This window comes from Dermochelys coriacea, chromosome 7 (genome assembly GCF_009764565.3).
Source record: "Dermochelys coriacea isolate rDerCor1 chromosome 7, rDerCor1.pri.v4, whole genome shotgun sequence".
In the NCBI taxonomy this organism is placed as follows: Eukaryota; Metazoa; Chordata; order Testudines; family Dermochelyidae; genus Dermochelys; species Dermochelys coriacea.
The window spans coordinates 82692384-82706573 of record NC_050074.1 but is presented as its reverse complement, the minus strand read 5'-3'; the positions used below and the strand labels follow the sequence as shown (position 1 = coordinate 82706573).

The window sequence follows — 14190 nt, the reverse complement described above, 5'->3', positions numbered from 1 at the left end:
CTCACGAAAGCTTATGCTCAAATAAATTTGTTAGTCTTTAAAGGAGCCACAAGTACTCCTTTTCTTTTTGAGAATACAGACTAAACACGGCTGCTACTCTGAAACCTGGAAGGATTGATTCCACTGTCCAGCATGCAGCACTCTATGGGCTTCTGCTCCCATCTGGTATGCCAAAGATTTTATCTGTGCAAACATTCCCCAGAGCAAGAGATGTCAGGAGACAACAGCAACCAAGACAGCTAGACAAACTATAGGCATTTGCCATGTGATCACAAGACAAAATGTGTGTAGCATCAAAGAGCAACACATTCAGACTTCTATGGGAACCACAAAGGAGTCAGTCTGGCTAAGCTTCATCAACCCTGCAAGACTCAGGGTTACAAAACTCCCTGGCCACATCTGCACACAGCTACACATCACGAGAGGGCATTGCCAAACAGCACAGAAACAGCTGTAATTATTAATGAAACCACCTGGATTAATCTGAAGAGGCAAGGAAAGCTCATTCCCAAATTATTTAACTCTTTGGACTGTTGATGAACTGAAAGTTTAGGATAAAAACCTCCCTTTTTAACATCTACTCTCATCTCAGTGGATGGGGGGGGGGATTTATTTCCTGTATATATTATCCTCTCATATTTAGTGCCTTTCATCACAAAGGAGCCAAAAATGTTTTATAAACATATTTATTGTATATTATATAAAAACATAAACACATCTAATATGTGGAGGCAATATGATAAATTAATTTCATGGATCTGCAGCTTATCACGCACCCTCTGACTGACTCATCTGCCCTTGCTCACTAATCCATGTTTCCAGAATTTATTAGAGCATTCTAACCCCTGACCAACTTCAAAGAGCCACATCCCCACACTCCCCTCTAAAATTACCCCAGCCCAAGGCCAAGGGTAACTCAGTCCAGGGTCAGTGCCAGTCTTTCAGTACACAAAAATGTCAGTTTTACAGTTCATTATTTCACAACCCCACATATTTTGCAGAAGTTAGAAATAGGAAATTATACCACTAGAAAGAGGCAAGAGTTCTAGCTTCCCCTGACGCCCAGCACTGTTTTGTTCACAATATTACACAAATCTTCTTCAAAGAGAATAACAGCAGCAGTGATACTTCAGAGAAACAATTCAGCCTTCAGAGATCTGGTTAAAAGACATCTGTGTCCCATTCTTGTTTACCATCAGCTTCTAGTCCCAGTTTACTGTCTGGCTTGTAAATATTGGCCTAAAAATTCATCAGCCTGAAGCAACACTTTCCACATCACACGGCCTCTTTTACTCTGTACTAACCACAGTTTACTACATGGTCCAGAGCATTAAAACGCAACCCATGTACCTGACAATCAATGTGCCTCCAGTGGCAAACACACGTCAGATACATGAGGTTCCTTTACCAAGACCCTCTCCTTTAATCTTGTCTTTGATTAGGTAATATTAATATCTATCCTTCAAAAACCTGACTTTGATTACCACACCAGCACCATAACATACTCTCACATATCATATATACATATGAACATACACCCACACACTAAACAACAGTTTAAGGCAGGAAGTGACGAAGAATACTCTACTATTCTCCAGCTTCAGGAGAATATAGCCAGTCAGAATGTAATTAGGGCCCAAAATGGAATTTGGATAGGAAACCAGTCCCAATGCAGTTACTCTTGCAAAAAGTATTTCAATCCCAAGTGATCAAAATCTCAGTTTGACATCTCAACCGCAGATGGCACATATGACAGAACAAGGCACCTTAACATAGAATCATAGAATCATAGAATATCAGGGTTGGAAGGGACCCCAGAAGGTCATCTAGATGGTAACATAATTACCAAGCATTCATGTACCAGTGCTCTGAACTACTGAACCACCGAAAACAATACTTCCTGCAGCACCTTAGATTTCTCTTGCATTGACCAGGTCTAACCATATTTAGCCTGTCAGATCTCACTTGGTCTCATCTTAAATTGATAGGGCTGCATCCTAATCCCTCTGCGTCAAAGTTAGGTTGAACCTTTTTTATTATAATCCTTGAATATGTTGTAAAGCATTTAATACAAAGCTTAACAGAAGAAAATTGGAAAGTTACCGAAAGATAAATTGGAAAAAAAATTAGACACAGCAATTACAAGAAATAATACTATACACTAGTCCATAAGTAGGAGATTATATTAATTTATCCAGGGTTCTACCTAAAAACTAGCCACTTGATCTTGAAATCATCTGTCTGAATCCAGTCCAGATCAGTAGCGGGTGGATGCTGTTACAATCTCACGTTCAGAACATTGGAATGAGTTGGTGCTCAGTCCCCCTCCTAGTGGAGGAGTATCCTCATCACCGAAACCACCACAGATGGTGCTTTCATGGGCAGTTTCAAAAAACAGACCAAGAACTCAATGATTCTGGAAAGTGAACTACCCTACCACTACTCAAGACTGTCTCTCCAGAACAGCAATGGCATAATGGTGAAAGGGTGAGGGGCCTTGCACTGCTGCTACCCAGGCCGCAGGTTTTCTGGGAATAAACAGAAGGCATCAGTCTCCAGCACTCAGCCATATGCAAGAGGCCTGAGGTATTGTCTTTTTAAAGTGAATGGGGGGGGGGACATTAATTAAGGCTGCATCGTCATCAGACTGCACTGTCATTCTAAGCCTTGACTGTCCATAATCTCCTTGCTCATGTAGTGATCTAATTGGCTGTTAGATGCTTTATAATATCTTATAATGCATCTAAAATAAACTCTGTAGACGCTCCACCTCCTGCCTCCCATTTACAGTAATGTGTTGAAGGCTAAAGAAGTGATCCACAGATATTATTTGCATAAACTTTAGTGAGGGTGTTCGAAGAAAGGAAATCAAAATCAAACTAGCCTGAGCTGATCACCTGTGGGACAATGTACCATTGCTTGATAAAGCTAAACAAACCCCACATACAGTAAAAGGTGGATATTTTTCTCATTCTGAAAAACCAATGACAACATTTCTTGCAGTTACACAATTGGGGCAGGGATCTTGGGTGTACACAGAGATGCACACCGAAATCCATGGAAAATCTCACTTCAAAATAGATCGCTCCAATGCACTCCACTTCTAACAAACCAGCCAACTCTCTCGGTTGACGGAAAATGGTTACAGTCATTCTACCAAGTAAAAGGGTGTGGCGGGAGGGGAAGGAGATGGGCACTGCTTTCTTGAATTCATTCTCCTTACGGGGCTACTAATTAAGCACGAACTACAAGAAAAATCACTACAAACAATACATACTCTCCTTTTTCTGGTTAAGTATCAAATATAGCTCATGCACAATATCCAGTTAAGGGACACTTCGGAAAATGTTTGCCGAGAGGCCACAATTAGGAAAGTGCCACTTTACTGAATAGGAGATTTAATAAGGTGTTCCCAACCAGAGCTCCTCTGGAAACTATTTAGACCTTCTCTAGACTGGCGATGAAGCAACCTATGTGGAATTAGGAGGCAGGAGCACAGGCAGGGCCAGCCGCAGGAACAAACATTAAGGGCGGCACCAAATGAACACCTGGGGAGGTGCTGGTCTGATTTTACTTTGTTTGGGTAGGGACTTTTTTGTTGGCTTTTTGGGTTTTGTAGCTCAACTGTTGGGGGAACACCAAAAACATTTTCCGCCCTGAGTTGCAAAACACTGAGGACCAGCCCCGAGCTCAGGTTGCAGAAAAGTTTGGAGGAGGCATCGGCAAGTCAGTCTGTATGCACATGGCTTGACAGCTAACTGAAGCTGCAGCATCTCTGTACATAGTTCTCTCATTAAAGAGCCTGTTCAGTTTTACAAGCATGACATCCTCTCATTATTGCCCAACATAGAATAGCTGAAACAGGATTTGCCCAGATTACACACCCATTGGTGCAGCTGCCTGGTACAATCTGTAGTGCAGACAGGCAAAGCCCATACTTGCACCAGTGGAACTTATCCTGATTTCAAGCAGGGAAGACCTTCTGTGAAGACCTGGCTGCTGCCTGCACACACTGGGAGATGGTCCTGAAGAACTTATATGGAAGGGAAGGGAACGAGCCCTCCAAAGGTGCAGCAGAGTGCATCTGAAGTTTTGAAGTGAATGGCTGCACTGATGCAAACAGCAGAATTTGTCCCTTTACCAACAGCTGGCATGTCCTGAGAAATGACATAATTCATGATAGTGGAAGCATGGAGCCCTACAAAAGACTTAATAGTTTCCATTTGATTTTAAAAGTATATTAACTATTTTTTTAAATGGAGAGTGCTATAAACAAAATAGTATACATGTAATTTTTCTTGACTAAAACATGTAATGCTGATTCATTTTCGTACATTAGAAAAGACTTCTTGAATTCCAAGAACTGCAGTAATCATGCAGTGGATCTGTAGATAAATATAACTATGTGCTCACATTTCTACGTAAACATTGACTCAATTACTAAGGACCAATAACTGTCCTTAGATGCATGTCTAGTTTGCACTGACATCAATGGGACATAACCAAGGACAGAAAGAGGCCTCCTTCTTATAAAGATTTCCAAAAATCATTAGCACCTATTTTATTCACACAGTCCTTATAGGGAAGTCATTAACTTATGCAAACACTCCTACTACACAGTTGTTCATGTAGCATGCTCATTTAAATGTGAGGAACATTCATCAGGAGTAAAAGATGCATTAATGAAAATAGTTTAAACATTGCAAGATGCTTCCCTTTTCAATTACATATTGCTTCAGTTTGTAACCTTTTAATGGTTCCTACACAGCAGTGATTCCGGGTAGTTAATTCTATTAATTTTATTTGATCCAAACAATTGCCATTTACATCACATTGCCTGCATTTTTAAGAAAAAACGCTTTTCAGAGTTTTTTCCTTTTTATTTCATTATCTATTTTGAGATTTTGTCAGGCACATGATGAGTAAAAATTAATAGCTCCTTGACTAGACAGAAAATTGGCAAAATCTAAACTTCACATACAGCTTACCACTGCATTTGTAAATCTAATGGAAAACAAAAGGACTCAGCCTTTGGAAGTTCCAGGCCCTGATCCTGCAAAGACTTATATACCTGCTCAACTTTATGTATTGTGAGCTGTTACACTAAAGTCAATGAGAATGATCACAGTACATAAAGTTCTTTGCAGTGTTGTTGTGGCCGAGGATATTACAGAGACAAGATGCATGAGGTAATATCTTTTATGGGACTTAGGGTTGACAACTTTCTAATTGCACAAAACCTAACAGTCCTGCCCTAACCCTTCCCCAAGGCCCCGCCCCCACTCCCTCCAGCCCCCCTCCCTCCATCGCTTGTTCTCCCTCACCCTCACCCACTTTCACTGGGTTGGGGCAGGGGGTGAGGGCTCCAGCCAGTCAGCACTTACTTCAGGCAGCTCCCGGTTGGCAGTGCAGTGGGGCTAAGGCAGGCTCCCTGCCTGCCCTGGCTCCGTGCTGCTCCCGGAAGTGGCCAGCATGTCCGGCTCCTCGACTGAGACGTGAGCAGGCAGCTCTGCACAGTGCATGCTGCCCACACCCACTGGCGCCGCCCCCGCAGCTCCCATTAGCCACAGTTTCTGGCCAATGGGAGCTTCAGAGCCGGCATTTGGGGCAGGGCCAGCATGTGGAGCCTTCCTGGCCCCTGTGCCTGGGGGCTGCAGGGATATGTCGCCGCTTCCAGGAACTGCGCGGAGCCAGGGCAGGCAGGGAGCCTGCATTAGCCCTGCTTCGCTGCCGACTTGACTTTTTAAGAGCCCGGTCAGAGGTGCTGACCGGAGCCACTAGGGTCCCTTTTCGACCAGGCGTTCCGGTCAAAAACCGGATGTCTGGCACCCTAATTGGACTGCCTTCTTTGTTGGTGAAAGAGAGATGCTTTTGAGTGACACTCTCGCCACACTTTCATCAACAGAATGCGGTCCAGTAAAATATATTACTTCACCCCCCCGGTCTTTCACAGTACATAAAGTTATGCTTAATTCTTTGTAGGATCAGGTCTTAATCAGCATATGTGCAGAGACAAACTTATCATACATCTCCTAAAATTTTGCCCTAGAACTGCCACCAAAGCTGCTATCAGCAAAAGGCTCGTCAATACCAATTATAATGAAAAAATGAGTTTTCAAATTCATTTCACAGTTTATCCCACATGGAACAAAACTATATGCATCGTATATACCTATTAATGCTACAGTATACTTTTAGCTTGGTTTAATATTGGAATTGCATGAGATCATATATTGACACACGATTTTATATGGAAGTAGCTCCTTTTTCATATATTACAGCCCCACATATTTTGTTCACATATAACATACTATTTCTGCCCACGAACCACACACTATGTTCTTTCCACACTATGGTGATTCCTGCCTTTAAAATTTTCCAGGCACTGTACTAAGCAAAATTAGTGGATATCTCCTTCAAGGGCCTGTCTTAAACAAAGAAAAACAAATTTTATATCTATATTCAAGTTAAGCTGGAGGCAGTATTCTTAACTCATTATACCTAGGTACTGCACATGTGTCAGAACCATATCATCTCCACAATGAATCACACTATGTGAAGGTAACTGCTATAGTACAGATCCTTAAAGTTACTGACTCTGAGGAAACTGGTTAACTACCAGGTGAATGTCACTAGAGTACAGCCTGTATTACGTGACCACAAAGATTCTGTGGAGGAGGGAAAATTCCTAGTCACTGAGATACAGAGCAATGTGGGACTCAGGATGAACAAGTTCCAGCCTACCTTGTCTCTTCTTTGCTGATAATCCTTCCTTATCCCCCATGCCCTATAGTGGCATTCTCAGTGTGACTAACCACCTGCACTACCAGCTGTCACCTAAACCTCAGGCCAAGAACCAGTGCAGGGGAGACTGTAAGATTAAAAATTCAGGCCTGCATTCAGGATTGGAACTATATGGATGTGGAGCAGTACGAAGTTACAGGGTAGGCAGGTAATAGAGGGGTTGTGAGTGAGGGGTGGAAACAAATCAGTCTGTATTAGAATAAAGGAGACCTCCCCCTTTTGAGGAGGAGGAAGCAAAGCTAGGAGGGAGCTGAAAATGAGAACTGAACGCAAGTATTCTTCTGTGCAATATACTGAGGATAAGTACAATTGTATCACTATTACGAATCAACGTGGTGCATAGTTCTCCAGTATTTTGAGGGTCAGAACAGGACTAGAATTCTGATCCATCCAGCCCCCTCATAAACCTTTCCAAATGGAATTTATCTTTAAAAAAAAAAAAAAAAGGGGGGGGGGGGAGTCGCTGTTCTTAGCTTCAATATCAATAGATTCTCATTAGGGTGCACATATAGAAATATTTACTTATATGCTTAGATTTGTGTGCAATCTAAATGGGATTTTAATGTATAAAATAGCTATCTATATTTCTAAAATACCCAATCACAATGGTTTCTAGTACAGTCAAATAAAATTATGATTCTCATTGTAACAAAATTTACAAACACAGTCTATATTTTTATAACAATATCTGTGAGACAACACCATAGAACTTCACCTATATCAGCATGCATCATAACAAGCATTTCAGATGCAGTAAATGTAAAGCTTGTGACATCTTGTGTCCGAACCACCTCCACTGTGGTCGTGATTTTTTGTTTATTTTGGATTGTTAAATATAACAACAAAAAAACAGATTATGCTTTACACAGGCTTGTAAATCTGAAGCAGTAAGTGGCGTGTAAAAGTGTTTCAAGAAAACAAATATACATGTTGCACAGATTCAGGTAATAGAAAAATTCAGTGAGAAGGCAGATTCAGGAGCTTCCTCCAGATTAAACAGTTATTCCTAATCCTCTACCTCCTACAGGTATTTTTGATGGGGAAAACCTAATGGAACAAACAAGAGACCTAAAGCTGCAAGAAGCAACTTTTAAAAATAAAGCACATTCTTAGGTCCTGTCTAACTGGATTTTCTGTCTGAGTTTGGAGTTTTTATTGGGGTTTTATTTTATTTTATTTTACTGGGGGGAGAGGGAGAATAGCTTTTTGCTCACTAGTGTAGTTACCAGTGCACTGATGTAATTACATAGGAGAAAACCCCAGCATGGATGTGATACACCAGTGTAAGATGTGGCATGCACCAATGTGACTCATCTTGGCTAGTTACTGGGGTAAATTGCACAAATGCAGTGTATCTACGCTGACTATTTATACTAATGTAGCAACATCAATCTAGTCACACAGGTGCAAATTTCCCTAGTCTAGGCAGACAAGCTCAGATATTACTACAAAAATGCACATTTGTAACATTAACAGAAGAGGACAAGGCCACATTATTCAGAGTTTAACAAAAAATCTTACATGCACCTTTAACAATATTCCTCTTTCCTTCTCCCCATTTCTCCCCCCAAATCCACATAATATGGACAAACGTGGCACCGAAAGGGTCAGCGGAATCTTCCAGGCTATGGCACTGAGCTTCTTCAGAAAGAGAAAGTCAACCTTTTTTTTTTTTTTTTTTTGGCCTAGTACCAAGATCTCCAGCATTCCTAACTATTCAACTAAACTACTGTGCTTTTCCTTTTCACGTTAAACCATCACGCCCACGCAACCAGTAATACTCAGAAATAAGGTAATACTGTTTTACAATCTATTAACACTGAACGCCACACCCGTTTCGTACTATGCTGTTAAACAGTAACACCATGCAACTAACTGGCACACAACAACATTCCCCTTTAAGTGCTTAAAAATCATGCTTTTAAACACAATTTCCAGCCTCTGTCAATTCACTATAAAAGTATTACTGTTGGCCCATACATTCATAAGTGACATCATAAAATCCAAAATTGTTTGTGACTTGAATTTATTTTTAACTCACATTCTTGAAAGACACATCTGTGCAAGCACTAATAAAAAAGGAGTGACCACCTCTATGTATGCTGTTGTTTACAAAGAGCAAAAAATGAAAAAACATATTGAAGTGATGCACGTGGAACTGACTTCCTGATAATTAGAGCTCTTTTTGTTTTTAAATGAGGCTGCAACAACACACCGACAACAAAACTATAACAAATGTAGTTAAAATACCTTACAGTCATTACAAATTCAGCAGCATAAGGAAACTTTTATATTTTTTCTTTAATATTTCTGCAAAGTCTGTGTTTATAGCCTACACCCACAGTAGCGCTACACCTAGTATAATAAAATGTTAGGTCCCCTCCTGTAAGAGACCTAAGGACATTATTCTGATGATATTAAAAACAGAATATTTCACCTCTATATAGAGGGCCGTCTCTCTAAGGGACCACCTATGAGACATGGGGACAAAGCATAACTGTGTAAAATAACGTTAGCGGAAAGTCTTGTGACCCTATTTTTCCACTTTAATAAGAATACAAATAAATTGCTTCAAATTTGTGAATAAATTATCAGTCTACATTTTCAATGTTACATTCAATTCAGTTCTTTCACTCTAAAGTAATCTTTTTAGTTAGCAATGATTAACAACAAGAAATAGGCAGATTTTGTTGGTTAGGGCTCTACTTTAAAAATGAATAAATTACAGTTAAGATAACTTAATTTTTAAATAATAATTGGCCTGGGCCTTGAATTCCCAGTGTAATAAAACACATTTACCGTTCATACAGCCAAATATTATGAGACAGACTGACTGAGTGTATTCATGTATTTATACTATTCTACAAAGGCCCCGAAGGGACTGCTCAGTGGAGAAATGACATCTACATCCTTCTTTCAAGGACACTGCAGCATATTACACAGCTTTTTAGGGATTATATCCTTCACATTTTACAAACTCAAGGCTCCACTGATTTTCTAAGACACCCCACATGTACTAGACAAGATCATTCGTTTTATTAAAGCAAGTATTTCCGATTTTGCTACATTCAGCTTTTCTAACAAATATTTTCATCCAGCGGAAGCACAGGTCGGCCACTGACAACACAAAGACATCTTTATGAAAAATAAATTGGCCATTGGGGTGAAAATATTCGGTTTCTGACTTACCTTTTTGACCTGATCATCCTTCAATTCTGTGAAGAAATAGGCCAGAAGCTGGGCAGCTATCATCCTGTCTGATTAAGTAAGATAATTGAAGGGTTTTGTTGAACACCAAAGCAGTCAGGACACAAACACAACTCTCACAGGAACGATTTAAAGAATCTTTTTTTTTTTTTTCTCCTCCCCCTTTGCACGAAAAGCTTCTAAACTGCAGGGGAACTGCTTCTTCCTCCTCTCCCCCCACCAAGCAAAAAAGGATGCAGAGGGTTTTTCCATTGAGGGGAGAGTGACACAGTAAAACCTGCCCACTTCCTGCGCTGGGATTGGCTGTTACGGGAGGGCTCTGCAGTATTGGGGAAGAGACAAGCAGCCTCCTCGGCACTGTGATGGACAGCCGATGTGCAGGAAAAGAGGGGAGGGGGGGCTTCCCTGCGCCCCCAAAATGATACATCACTGCACGTTCCCCACGTACGCTAGTGATTTCAAGCGCGCTGGGACACCTGCTTGTTTGGCGGCTACGCGAAGCTGCAGCCCAAGTGACCGAGCCCGCTGCCATCACTTCCTGCAAAGGGCATGGCACTTACAGCGAGGGCAAGACGAGCCAGGGGAAATTCCTGCACTTAAAAGACCGTGACTACCCGCGGCCCAGGGGAAGGACCGGCGGGAACACACAGAACACCCGGGATCCGCGCTCGGGTGACAGGGATGCTTGCGACCCAGGAGGAGCCTAGGGGGCCGCCTCCGCGGGTCGCGGTCACGCTCTTTTCACACGCCCGCTTCGCGCAGGGCGCGTCGCGAACGCAGCTGCGCGGGGCGCCATTAGGGGGGCTTGACTTTGGCAGCGAGCGGGAAAGGAAACCGCGGGCCGGTGGGCGCGCCCGCCCGCGCCGCCTCCTCCTCCAGGGCTCGCAGGCAGGCAGGCAGGCAGGCTGCGGGGCGAGGAGGTAGGGGCTGCGCCGCTCCCTGTCACGTGTCCCGCCGACGCCCAGCATCCCCTCCCCCCCCCCGCCCTCGTGGCCTGGATGCAGGGAGGCCGTTGCATCAGTCCTGGGCCCTGTGCTACTGCCTGTGGGGCGGGGTGTTCTTGCGCCCTCCCTAGGGGATTAGGGCTGCAGGGTGTGTCGGCAGGTATCAAACGGGATGACAGGGATGCACGCAAAAAGAAAAGGAGTACGTGGGGCACCTTAGAGACTAACAAATTTATTAGAGCATAAGCTTTCGTGAGCTACAGCTCACTTCTCCAAATGCATCCGATGAAGTGAGCTGTAGCTCACGAAAGCTTATGCTCTAATAAATTTGTTAGTCTCTAAGGGGCCACAAGTCCTCCTTTTCTTTTTGCGAATACAGACTAACACGGCTGCTACTCTGAAACCAGGGATACACGCGTAAGCAAACAGCAGAAAAGTCCCTAACGTGGAAGTTTACCTTCCAGTGGGGTCCCGAAGCTTCGCCCCCCACGAGCTTTCTCAATTTCAAGCTGTAGCCCCCGGAAGCTTGTGCATCCGCTGAAGCGAGCTGTAGCTCACGAAAGCTTCTGCTCAAATAAATGTGTTAGTCTCTAAGGTGCCCCACGTCCTCCTTTTCTTTTTGCGAATGCAGACTAAGACGGCTGTGACTCTGAAACCTGTCGAATACATGCGTTAGTCTCGCCCGTGCCACCGGTACGCCTGTTCAATTTCAGGGCTGTCTGCCGGCAGCCGTGTAAATAATTACAGAAAATAAATAAATACATAAAATAAACTACTCAAAATAAAGTTATAACTGAAAAGCTTTCACACTAGAAAATCATCATCACAGAGGTGAAGTATTTTAGACGCTGCATGATAGTTACTCCAAAAGAAGTTTGCTTCCTTGCCAGTGAATGAATCTTGGCAGGTTTGCAACCATAGTTTGTCACACTTGATAGCTCCTGCAAGTCATTTGGCTACTTCTGAATAGCTGCTAAACCGCATTCCTTTGCTCCCTCGTTTATCAAGGCCGTGTATTCAATTCAGAGGGCAGCTACCTTCTTATGCTGGACACATTTTACAATCAAGGCGAAGAAGAATAATTACAGTCTTTGTCCTAACTAGCAGTGTTAAAAATCTAGCTGTTACTGTGAAAAATGTAACTAAAACCTCATACTGTCTGCTAGCTCCCTAATGAGTGAAGCCTTCTAGCCACTAGTCAGAAATCATGTGTCAAAGATTATTTGGGGTATTTATTCAGATAGTATTTATAAATAGTACAGACCAGGCCAGCTAATGTGACCAACAAAAATCAGATATAAAGATGGTTTATGTTCTCGGGTTATTCCCAATAAAATGGAGAACACCGCAATGCAATTTTTAGAAGAATTTAAAAGATGACGTTTGCATGTCTACAATAACTTTCTTTTCAAAACACAGCCAGCTCTAAGGTAGAGAGAAGCAAGTAACCGGCGTAAGAGTTTGATGTAAGAGGGAGTTTTGGCCAAGGACAGCAGGACAAACCCCTACCGTTATGGAACATGCTGTAGGATCTGTATGGACTATAGAAAGCAGACAAAACTTTGATTTGAAGTGCCTCATATGACTACCACACTCTAGTGGCCAGATTATTCACCAGTATGCTCCAGTTTTGCACCAATCCAGTGACACAAACCAACCATAAACTCAGTTTAACCAGACAGATAACCTGGGTTTATGGCTGCTTAGGCCAGTTCTTTCCTGTTAACTTATGCTAGCACAGCTGTGTCAATCAGCGATGTGATGAGGTGTGACCAACATAACTGTGCCAGCAAAAATGCACTTTTCCAGAATAGCTTATTTCACTCGGCTGGAAAAAGTTGCACCACCAAATGACAGTTTGGAGCAATTTGCCAGTATAGTGTAGTGATACAGCTAGCCCAGCAAAGCTTTCCATGCGTACACCTGGCTGGCTGTAGAGCCACTAGAATAGTGCAGAGCAGCCAGAGTGCACAAGCAAGTCTAGTCCAATGTACCTAGCTCCAAGGATGTAGGGCTGGGATATGAAGCTGAAGCTCTTGAGAGTCTGGGTATTTCAAACTTGTTGTTTAGACCAGTGTCCGAACCTTTCAGGTGTTATCAATATTTTTACAACTGCACAGAAAAGGGTAATCCATTTTTAGCTTTGGGGTTTGTTTGTTTTTTTATAAAATTTGCCTTGACGTCAGAAGAGTAAAAGTACATGTTAAAAATGAACAGTCACAGCTATTTTTAGAAGACCTCACTTGGAAATCTTTGAAGGAGATAGCAGCGTTTCAGCCAGTTAGAGATTGTGCTAGAGGAAAAATAGCCACTAGAGTTAATTTTATACTCCACTGTGTTTTGACAGTTTGCTTTTCACCTGCACACAAGGCAACGTAGTAGAGGCTGCTACCGTGAAGGAGTTAATGACTTAAAAGACTGAAAGTTGCCGAGCTGGTGGCCTAATGCCTGTGCTCTTCGCCTCACGGTGATTGATTCCAAGGGCCAACTTCTTCCCTGGATTAAAGTTGCACTACTCTAAAAGTCACTGGAAGTTGTGCCCACTGCCTTTCATTACTGTCCCTTGTTCTGGCAGGGACTAGGAAAGTTGTTGGAAGTTCAACTTTGTTGGGAGCAGGCTGCCTTGTGTTTTTCATCAATGACCTCTAAACCAATTTAAGAACAGCGTAGACAGACTCCGAAGGAAATCCTGTAGACTAGAGTCATCAGTCAGAGACACACTGGCTGTAACACAAAGATCTGAAGATAAGGAAGCTTAAAATGAGATGGGGGAGACGTAAGGAATATATAGCCAGGACTTCACCAAGGAATGAACAACTGCCTTCCCATCCCGCAAGAAAGAGTGACCCTTATCCAAAAATATAATCTAAAAGGGTGATTTTCAGAGGTACAAATGGAAGCTAAATATCTAATCCTCCTTCTACTCCCCTACATTGAAAGTCAATAAGAGTTAGGCATCTAACTATCATTTATGCCTTTTAAATATCTCCCCCTAAACTATTAGAATGGTTGCAGCAACTGTTTAGCAAACATCAAAAGAAAGGTCACTAAGCTTCCACTACACATGCATGCTCACAAACAAGCATTTAACTGGGTGACAACTGATACCCGATTTTGTGCTCCGAGATCTTACTACATATAGAAATGAGAAGCTCACTTAAATTGATCTTACAGCAACAGCATAATATCTGGCCTTGTGGCTTGCTAGCAGTATGCTGCTCAGCATGAGACAAAG

General features: G+C 42.4%; 1 protein-coding gene across 3 annotated transcripts in view; it reads right to left on the bottom strand.

The window, feature by feature from the left end:
- Positions 1 to 10944, bottom strand: part of LOC119858292 (hexokinase-1) — a 65846-nt gene extending 54902 nt beyond the window's left edge. Inside the window, exons 1-2 of one of the 3 annotated variants that reach the window (XM_038408508.2) lie at positions 10572 to 10900; positions 9994 to 10061 (exon numbers count right to left, since the gene is read on the bottom strand). In XM_038408508.2, coding sequence (XP_038264436.1) covers positions 9994 to 10056 — 63 coding nt within the window. In that variant the 5' untranslated portion in view covers positions 10057 to 10061; positions 10572 to 10900. Of the gene's footprint in view, positions 1 to 9993 lie in introns of all 3 variants that reach the window. The other 2 variants (XM_043519346.1, XM_038408507.2) reach the window with 2 other exon arrangements.
- Between the last annotated feature and the right edge of the window lie 3246 nt (positions 10945 to 14190).